The sequence below is a fragment of the Neodiprion pinetum genome, chromosome 3 (assembly GCF_021155775.2).
Source record: "Neodiprion pinetum isolate iyNeoPine1 chromosome 3, iyNeoPine1.2, whole genome shotgun sequence".
Taxonomy (NCBI): domain Eukaryota; kingdom Metazoa; phylum Arthropoda; class Insecta; order Hymenoptera; family Diprionidae; genus Neodiprion; species Neodiprion pinetum.
Genome location: NC_060234.1, coordinates 24,205,259 through 24,215,663, shown reverse-complemented (window position 1 = coordinate 24,215,663; position 10,405 = coordinate 24,205,259). Strand labels below are relative to the sequence as shown.

The window sequence follows — 10,405 nt, the reverse complement described above, 5'->3', positions numbered from 1 at the left end:
TCTCTCTTGCTCTATAGCATTATTGCCAAGTTCTGTCTCGCTCCTAGGGAATTTTCAGTTTCAGCGCTGGGAGCTCCTTTTTCAACACTTCCAGTAGCGCGATTCTGTAACTCGTTATGAGAATAACGATTCGGAACGCTATCGTAACGATAACGAATTTCGCCGCGTGTAACGACAATCTCATAACGACGGTGCGATTCCGTAACTACGAATAGCGACACTTCGACGTTACAGAATGGGATAACGAATCGTCGTTATGGATAACGACAGGAAGTGACGTATGGTGACAAATCCTTAGTAAGTAACTAGAATTTTATCGAAACTCGCCTTAAAATAGTTGAAATTCGTGCCGCGGTGGCGCGCATGAAGGTTTAAATCGAGGCGCGCACAATCACTCAGTCACAGTCAGTGCAAATCCATCGTATAGTGAACATTGTAAATATAAATATCATCATTGTTATTATATCTTAACACCGTTTAATACTTTTAATAAATTTTAATACAAGTAAAAAAATTTATTTGTACTCATACTCTTAAAAGGAGCCCTTTGACCACGTGTCGTGAATCCCCATGCAGCGTTTACTGCTTCTACGCTTTCCTCACTATTCTTTTTGCATGGACCACCATTGGGTTCTTCACGTAGAACCAATATTCTGAAGAGTAAAATTATATAACTACTCCCATTTTTTACTAAAAATCATAACTGTAGCTGTAATATTTTCAATACTTCAAGAAGTCTTTGAGTTTGTTAATTTCATGGAGGCAAAGCTATTTAAAAACAATACCACTTGAAAAAAAAATTGAAGTCCAGTTTAGAATAAAGATTTTTCACGTTTTTATTTCTTGTTCGGGTTAAAAAAGGTGAATATTTTTTATAAAATAAAGTTATACTTTAAAAACACAATTGAATATTTCTTTATGTACAATCAATTGTAAACATTATAGTTGAAGGAATGTAGATTCGAAAAATTGGTGATTTTGAAAAATTAACGACGGAGCCAGGAATCGAACCTGGCGTCTAGAGATGCTTGACCGGAGCCTTACTCCTATGAGCCTATGTGATTTTGATGAAATAATATCTGTGCATTGAAGATATTAAAGAAATGAAATGACATGGAATTTTGAAAAAGGTACGCCAAGGCGGTACGTCGGAGCGTAACACCGCCCTGACTCTGTTGTCGTCAATTTCTCTCATCACCTTTAAACATTATACTTGTTGGCAATTTAACCATAAACATCATTCCATATTCTGTATTCTATTCTTCCGCATCACGGAAGTTGGGAAATCTTTCTCTCATAATTTGTTGTTGAATTCATTGAGCCAAAGCGCGTGGTCCTCGTCTGTTGTATTCTTCATCTTGATCCATCGGATCAACATCATTCTCTACGGGATGTATGCATCTTCATTGTTTAATCGTAGTTGCACTCTCATGTTGTGCAGTACTGCACACGCATTAACAATTTTCGCTGCGAACGCTGGTTCGTACATCAAGACTCGCTGGTATGACAAGCATCTCCATACAGATTTAAAAACTCCAAAAAACCGCTCGACGACGCTTCTAGCCTTACTACTGTTGTGTATATTGATGTTGTCGCGTATCTTCAGGAAAATTGGCCAGCGGTGTTAACAGCCAAGGCTCCAACGGATATCCAGCATCACCTGATGGAAAATATATTGATTTAGAAAAAAGTAGACTAAATATAATATGCATATTATGTATATAAAACTCAAACTGAACCTATGCTGCTTTGCTGAGGTGTTAACCAAGATTCATCACAGCTTCTTGAGGCAGGCGAAAAAGGCTGAGAAACTCTTCTCGTGGTAGCTGAAAAGGATTCTGAGCATCTCTCAGTCGCCTTCTTTCCACACGACATTCGAGTCGACGTAATCTTTCCTCAAGAACGAATACATCCCAAGCAAGGTATTCGATAGCCATGATCCTTTGAGATTGAAGATAATCAAAGAAACAGCGTAAATAATAGACCTAATAGTAGAAATGAATTATTAATGAAATTAATGAATAATTATATTTGTGGAAGCAACTTTGTGGGTTCTTCGGAGCAACACTACAATTTATAGGTTATGTTATTCTTTTTTAGAAAATAATGAAATCTATTCTACAATTTTTTCTGAAGTCAATCTGCATTGATAATTCCTAATTACTGCAAAATTCAACTTACTTACTTGTTATTTCAAACGTCGTAATTATTTTTCACTTTCGGAGCACTTTTCGAAGCACTGTCTCGGAGTCGAGAAAAATATGGGAAACGCACACCACTCCTCTAGCTCGTGTGCAAAGTGTCGTTATAATCGTCGTTATAGCGTAACGAGGGGGTCTCTGAGCCTCGCTATCCGCTCGCACCGTAACGACATCATAACGACACTTTTCGTTATTAATAACGACAAAACTCGCTAAGAATAGTGTACAGAATCGCATTTGTCGTTATAATAGCGACGCGGTCGGTAGCATAACGAAACTTGTCGTTATGAGTCCATAACGACAGCATAACGAGTTACAGAATCGCGCTACAGGTGACTTCGGACACTTCGAGCAAAATAACCCCGAAGTTATCCAAGTGTATTTAGCGGTGCATGATTTTCTCACTTTGATACCTGGATAATATTCGTTATTAAAGAATATTTGAACTATTAACATGAACGCGCCACCGACCTTCGAATCGTTTCTCTTGTATGATGGAGAGAAAAAGTAAGCATTTTCTGAGACCATTTTCCTCAAGCTCAGGTTTTAGGTTAATATAAACAAACTATTCACCTGTCAGTGTCCTAAGTCAAGATCTAAATGTTTTACCGCACTTTAAGATAGTGTATTTTGCATTCCATTGGTTTCTCCCAGTTCACCAATGCTGTATTCGGAGGAATATCTTGCTTTAACCATTGGAATTAGACTTGGAAAAAGAGTAGCTTTATTAGAATTATGTTTGATTCAGACATGAGTTTTGACAGTAAATTCAGTCTCTTTTACTGCATCGCTACAGACTTGAGCAATTTTCATATCTCGATGATGTTCAAAGAGCACAAACCATATACCCGTTAATATTGCCATAAATTGCTGATACCCTCGGAAGGATGGTATAGCCATGATGTTTTGATGGTAGAGGTATACCTTATTGTCACTTGATATCTAACCCTCCGAATATTCCGAATAGCCTCAGTATTCTTTTCAACCAAGAGAGTGAATTTTCTGGGGCGATAATGATTACTTCTAACAATTAGAATTCTTTTTGCAGAATCATCAAGGAACAAGATTCAAAAGTACCCAATGCAGCAATATTCACAGTCAATAAGGAAGATCATACCCTGGGAAACATGATTCGAAAGTATTTATCACATAATTATGTTTTAAAAACTACACTTTGTCAGGACAACAATATGTTGTGCCAACATCACTTTGAGTGATAGCAATTGATTTTTTGAAATAGGAAACAGTTGACAGTGATATAATTGAGGAGTGTTCTTACCGTCTCTTTCAATTTAGTTGAAACTTGCGACCTTGTCATAACAAATAAGTTTATTAATGTCTATGCTTTTATTTTAGTCAATTGTTAAAGGATCCTCAAGTTTTGTTTGCTGGATACAAATTGCCGCACCCGTTGGAGCATAAATTTGTGATCCGTATTCAAACAACATCCGATTATACGCCTCATGAAGCATTTATGCATGCCATAACTGACCTCATTGCAGAACTGTCACTGTTTGAAGAACGTTTCAAGGTAGGTTTAATTTTTTGAAGGATAACGATTAGTCACAATGAAAATATCTATCCCCTTTGTTGACAAACGCAAAAGTATGGGGTGGATAGAAAACAAAACATGAAACATATTCAGTGATGAGTAAATCCTATGCTATATACAAGAGTAGTTCAAGCAAATAAATTTTTTTTTTCAGTTCTGCTTCCTCATAAAACTGTTGTTTTTGGTGAAAAACTAATTCCCTGCAAGTTTCAGCTCTATCGGATAAGATTTAGAGGTCTCGCTTGAAATAACACGTCAAAAAATTCTTACTTTAATTCACCGTCAATTTTTCGTAAAAATCTAGACGAAAATGAAAAATAAAAAAATCTTATATCTTCTCTCAATTTAATAACATTATGTCGAATTTTTCAATTTTTTCGGATTCAAATCACAATAATTCGCAAAATATCTAAAATTGAATAAAATATCTGATGAATATTGAGTTTAATAAACAAATCACTGTTTACGGTAGATTGGAACTTTTTTGTGCCTTGTTTATAGGTGGTGCAAAACCGCTAGCATTAGATAGTCTGAATCAGTCTGAAATTTAAATCACTAACACCTAAAGCTGATTCACCTCGTATCTTTGCCACACGCTTTTAATATTTTTGTCTTCTGCAATTTGGGACTTTCATTACTGTCATCAAATTCTGGCTGATATAAAATAATCCCATTTCAAAATCACTTGCCCAAAAAACATCTGAATTACAAATTGTGTTAGAGGCAACTGTTCAAAGGTCAAATATTTAATTAGAGCACAATTGGTAGGCCTGAACCATATATTGAACGTATTTGAAAAAAAATGACCAGCCTTCCCGAGACCAGGTTTACAAAATGAAAGCTTCATGAGAAAATTATTAATGCTTACTGAAGTTGAGGGTCAGTTGCATTCAACCATTTATTAAAATCACTTTGTATAATATGATATCAAATTGCCACTCGTCATTTTAATCTACTTGTATTTTTAGATTATACTAAAGCAAACTATGTTATACCGAATGAATATTCTCCATACATAACAGTACATAAATAATATTGTTTCAGGAAGCTATAAAGGAAAAGAAGGATGGCTTGGACTAAATAAATCTACAGAATTATCTTCATTCCCTTCTTTTTATAGAAATAATATGTATATTTTGTTTTGTTACTATATTTCGATAGGCGAATAATAAATGATAACAATTTTTGCTAAAAGAGTTAATGTTTCATCTCAAGCTAATATATATTGCGACTTTGTAAATGAAATGTGCACTAAGATCTATTCGACATTACACCAAAAAGTACAATTTTTGCTATACTTTTACTAATTGATTTTATATTTTACACTGATTCTACGCTTGGGCATAGTGGCCTTACTAATTGAATTTAATATTGAACTGGCTCTCCGAGCTTGATTAAAATCCGTGTATATAGGACACCATCTCTTATGCTCCGGTACAATTTTGGTTGACAGATTTATTACATTGAGTCCACGGTTGAACTTCCACGGTTGAACTAATTAGTGTCTTGGTATTTACCTTATATGGTCTGCTTTGCGTATCCCAGCTAACAGCTAACTTGCTTCGAAAGCGTGCCTCACTAGGTTTATGATGTTTGATGTTAAATGTATTTTCGCTTGTGGCTCCATGTATGTTTAATATCATTTCTGTAATCGGAATATTTTTGTATTTAGGTAATTTTATGATTAAACAATTGAATAATGTAAAAATTTTGTAACAAAAGATGGCACAGGTGTGCAAAACTGAACACGTATTCAGGGTGTATTAAGTACAATTATCTAAGGTAATGTTCTACGGGGCTGCTTCACCTTAGGAATTGATTCTTAAGATTCAATTATTCAAGGTGAAACAATATTAACTAATAAGCGTTTCATCTACGATTGAATATATCCCTCAAGACTTCGCAATGTCACCAGCGCTGTGCACCATTTCTGAGAACTCGGACTTAGCGGCATAGCATCGTACTGATGGTAGTAAAGCACAGCTCGATCTGAATTACCCCTAGCAAAGTTTGTTATTGTATTGCATTGAATATATTCTACTTGGTTAAACAATTCTTAAGTTGTCTACCCGATTTTGAAATGAGTTATTAGATATCATAATAATAATAGTGCAATTAACAATGCTTAAAGGTATGAATATCTGAATATTAGTAAGGATAGTTTGATTTGCAATGCAAGCAGATAGTAATTCAACGTAAGCAATTGGTATTCGTGTTATGAATACTTTGAGGTATTAAAATATGAGTGGACAATATCTGATTATTAAAATTCGAGCCTTATAATATAGAGAAATAATATTCGTTGATACACGTGTGTGTGTGTGTGCAAGCTTGGATATGAAGTAGATGTTCATAGAGATACATATAGGCTGCTAGCTTGATGCCGCTTTTCGTAATCGAAAATGGCAAGAGATATATTCATCGTCAACTGGCGATCTCTGCGTCCTGCCCTATACGCGCAACTCAATCCAGCAAGCGGATAAGTATTATAGAGGCGACACGAATTGATGTTACCATCCATCGCTCACCGCGTGAACTCAGAGAATGCTATAGAATGACGAACGGCAACAGAATCAAATTTTCATATAACTCCTGTATGGACAACGTATGCTTTTCAACTACGCAAATTCATTGGGGCTAAATTCAGCACTGTCAATATAATTCCATCGGATCGACAAAAATAATGTTATCTACATAGATGCATAATAAATATGAACCTGGTTTACTGTTAAAAGAGTTAGAAACCTTTTCTGAGGATGAAAATATACAGTTGTTCCTTCTGTAATTTGGGAACATATGTTTAATACTGAACTCATACCTTTAACTGAAGATGATAATATGTATCTTGAATCAGCACTGAAATCTTCGTTCCCAAAAAAGATACAACTGACACAAAAAAATAATTTCTCAACTAATGTTAAATTGCCGTGGTTTTTTACGAATTCTCGTAATACAAAAAGTTCAAGAAAGAAATACTGAGAAAGCTGTGCCGGAAAGGCAATTGAAATTGAACTAATTTCTCCGAAAAGTCGACTTGTTCAATGAGTAGCGAGTAAAACTTTTGAATTTAATTCAACGATTTTACTGTGTAGACTATAAAAGGTCAAGCGTGGGAGAATGATGTTGGAATTGACAAACTCTAAATTGCCAAAGGTATGTGCACCTTGTTAACTTTAATTAAGAAACGAAATTTATCAAACAGATAAATGTATTTGCGTGGAAATCACTGTCTAAACTAGAGAAATCTGAAGGTATTACGATTCCTCATTATCGAAGCATGAGTTTTATTGACAATGATTTAAATTTACACTAGTATAAAATTATCATTTGAGAAACTACAATATGTTAGTATTTGACCAGTGAAAATAAGTTCAGTTATGCTCGTTTCCACACCACCGCAAGCGGTAGAGCGCCTGGTACGTTTTCTTTTTACGTGGTATCCCCAGTAGGCTTAGTCCACGGCAAATAGTTGCAAGATCGATCTTGCGTTCTTCGAAAAATTGCAAATGACTTTTTTCGTCATATTAATTATGGTAAATTGTTTTTCCCAATCAATTTGTACTCGCGTACATTCGCAGTTTGTTCGAAATTTTTCAGTTCATATAACCCGCTGGCTGTTAATTATCGATGAAAGATGACTGTTTTAATTCTGGATGAAATATGGTTGTTTCCATTATGGATGAAGGGTAATTGTTTTTATCTTTTACACTCCCCACGAAAGTGTAGAAAATGTAGCTAGCACGAACAAACCTACTGCCGAGTTTTTTGTTCCTGCGCGTTGAGCGCCGGTTTTCAAATGCCGCGCTTTCTCTCATAACTGAAAAGTATCAAGTCCACGCTCAAAAGGCGCAGTGGAACTTGAAAACTTTATTATTCGTCAAAAAATTGACCGAAAAGCTAAAAAATCAGCACATCAAGAGTATAATTCTTTTATGTACCGTTTGCAAAATCGACGCGCAAAAAACCGTGTCCAATTCCCGTTATTAATTTACGCGCATGAAGCTGCGTTCAATTCTCGTGATTAATCTATGCGTGGTAAGGCGCGACAGATTAAACTGTCAAAAAATTTGTAGATTTTGGGACTTGTCCCAAAAATTCTGTAGAAACCCAATCCGCATCTGCATCTTTCTTAATTAGATACATTGCGATGCGGATTGTTGTTCTCAGATTACAAATCGAATAGAAATTGAGAGGGGGGTTGAAGGGCATGCATTATTGTCTGGCGTGACGGTCGGCGGTCCTCTTCGACGCGAAGTCTTCGAGCTCAGCATCTTTCCCCATCTAGCGTACCACGGAACGCGATAGATGGTCCAGAGATGAGTTTTGCCCATTCAGACGATCACAGAGATCAATTGAATCGAATAACGATCTGTAATGACTAAATAATTGAATGGCATAAAGATTGAAAAATAGTTGCAGTCACAAGAAATGGAAAATTCAATCTCGTTCATATTCAAATGCTTACAAGTGGTCGTGAGACTCGAATACGGAGTCTGTTGGGAAAAAAATGTCTGTGATCGTTTGACGCTGTGGATTACAAAAGTTAGTAAGATCACGGTACATCGCGACCTTCCTATCCTCGCCTGTTTCTGAACGAAGCCACCCAACGGAAAAGAGAGATTCAGACCCTCATGCATAAACCCCGCGACGGATCCCAAAACGTCCACCTACCTACCCGGTTACTTATATTCGACCTAAACGATTCTCCATTTTTTGCAACACACATCATTCTGCATTTGCGCCGTGGTCACTAACTTACATTTTCGTTGGTTACCTGTTGGGAGCAAAATGTTTTTGTATCGTAGTCTGCCTTCTCAGAATACAGTATTGCGGTTGTATCCCGCCAACTCTAATATTGCATTTATTATTTTAGTAAATGTTGGCAGACTATCGGTACATTAACCTTTTGTAAAAGTGATTAAAACATCCGGTATGCCAATTAGCATTTTTCTAAGCGAGCTAAGCCTGCAGTTGATCAACACTTGTTGGATGTTAAAAGATTGAAAATGATATATAATATAAGATGCAAGTTGATTACGTTACGTTATACCAGACCTTGGAATTTCATAAATTTAACAATAACGTGAATAATTGAATATGTTCAAACCTCAGGTGAACCCACCACTTAAACGGCATCATCGCTAAATTCAAACGTAGATTATTACATCAGTTACGAAACACAATTCGATCTCGCGAGTGCCGAGTAAGCGATGGTTACCTGTCGCGATGCTCATTTCACTTTTAACAACGTGTAAAACGTGTAACTTTGAGTAAGGTATGGTAAATTACATTACGAAAAAAAATGGTTCGACTGAAAGTCAAGCACGTTGCGATCGTGAATGAGCCTATCCATGCAGCTATGAAATCGAAGATTTGTGTAACAATTGTTACCGCCAGGCCACGTGACAGAGGAATCCCAGGGAAATACCCATAACCGAACACATGCAAACTCACCAACGTTGCCGAGAAATGGAGAAGTTACTCGGAAGTCTCTGCTTAAATCTGTAATAAACACGACACTTGAATTAATTTGGCAAATTGGCTTTTCAGTTTTCAAATGAATTATTACTGTTGCCTAGTTTCATATTTATACATTGCATGTTATGCAAGAACAAAAGTTCGGCTTTAAATGACCACCGTGAATTATCAATCAATAATTAAAGTATTGTTACCTCGACTCTGGGCTGCTCCACACTTTTGTAGTAGTTGTAGCATCTCAGATGCATTGGTGAAGCGACGCACTTTTCACATAATTCAGATCGTTACTAATCTTTTACCCACAGATCCACAACGCAATAACACTCGATTCTACACTCACTTTTTGTGCTGTAGCTGTCTGTTGAACCGAAAGAACAAACTTGCTAACAATGCAATTGGGCATTCGCCGAAAATCAGCCAAAAAAAAGAATAAAGTTGACACTCGATGCAGAGAGTCAAAAATACGTATCACTGAAATCTGAAGTTACAAAAAACAATGAAAACTCGGGACACGAAATTCACCTTCAACGTTCGCAGGATGTTTTCATTTCAGTAACTCGGTTTTTCTTCGGGTTACACGCTGTTCCCTGTGATTGTTCACAGATGAGTATGGTGTAAATACACTGATTGAAAAACGTGGCACGATCTGAATAACGCGGTTCGAACGTTGAACCGGTACCGAAAACACATGATTTCGCTCCAATTGCTCGGAAACGACTGAGTGGACTGAGGCGCTCAGAAGAGAGTAAAATCAGTTCTCCGAAGTACGGAAGATAATATCCCCCCCCTCCAGCCCCGCTCTATCACTTTTCCCATGGAGTGGGGGTAGCAGCACGCGCCTGCTTAGCAGTCCTCCCCCCCCCTCATGCTGTGAGTAGAGTGACTGAGAGGGCGGGAGAATTATTATCTCCTGTCCTTTAGAGAACCGATTCAAATCTGTTCACCAGACGCTTACGCCGTTGCTTACGCTCTATTGTATACATATATCGCTGTGGTGTCAACGGCCGGGTGAAAACCGTAAGGTACTTACGTACAACACGATCTAATGTTTACAGGATTACCGTAACGCGGCTTTGCTCATCTGAGCTCAATGGAGTTAAAATCTGTACCGTCAGGTGACTCCAGAAAATGCCTTCCCCCAGCGCTGGCGCTGGCTCACGGTAGTTTCCGTGTG

The 10,405-nt window shown here is 37.0% G+C and overlaps 1 protein-coding gene and 1 long non-coding RNA gene across 3 annotated transcripts; one reads left to right on the top strand and one right to left on the bottom strand.

Annotated features, from left to right (window-relative positions):
• Window positions 1-90: 90 nt before the first annotated feature.
• Window positions 91-2,497, bottom strand: LOC124215008 (uncharacterized). Of its 2 annotated transcripts, XR_006882252.2 has the most exons (4): window positions 2,186-2,497; window positions 1,740-1,941; window positions 328-1,660; window positions 91-104 (listed from the first exon to the last, which is right to left on the bottom strand). It is a non-coding gene; the product is annotated as an uncharacterized lncRNA (long non-coding RNA). The 2 variants fall into 2 exon arrangements; XR_006882253.2 differs by lacking the exon at window positions 91-104 and having other exon boundaries at window positions 812-1,660; window positions 2,182-2,492.
• A 23-nt stretch (window positions 2,498-2,520) lies between these two features.
• Rpb11 (DNA-directed RNA polymerase II subunit RPB11) lies at window positions 2,521-5,806 on the top strand. The gene is made up of 4 exons (XM_046617844.2): window positions 2,521-2,708; window positions 3,250-3,339; window positions 3,558-3,732; window positions 4,798-5,806. Exons 1-4 carry the CDS (start codon window positions 2,656-2,658, stop codon window positions 4,831-4,833), a joined length of 354 nt encoding a protein of 117 aa, XP_046473800.1. The 5' UTR covers window positions 2,521-2,655; the 3' UTR covers window positions 4,834-5,806.
• The last annotated feature ends 4,599 nt before the right edge of the window (window positions 5,807-10,405 follow it).

Bases quoted from the DNA above. Each gene is read 5' to 3' on its own strand.
- Rpb11 (XM_046617844.2), top strand. From the start codon at position 2,656: ATGAACGCGCCACCGACCTTCGAATCGTTTCTCTTGTATGATGGAGAG. The intron at 3,340-3,557 runs GTATTTATCACA...CTTTTATTTTAG, and splicing joins CTGGGAAACATGATTCGAAA to TCAATTGTTAAAGGATCCTC. The intron at 3,733-4,797 runs GTAGGTTTAATT...ATATTGTTTCAG, and splicing joins TGTTTGAAGAACGTTTCAAG to GAAGCTATAAAGGAAAAGAA.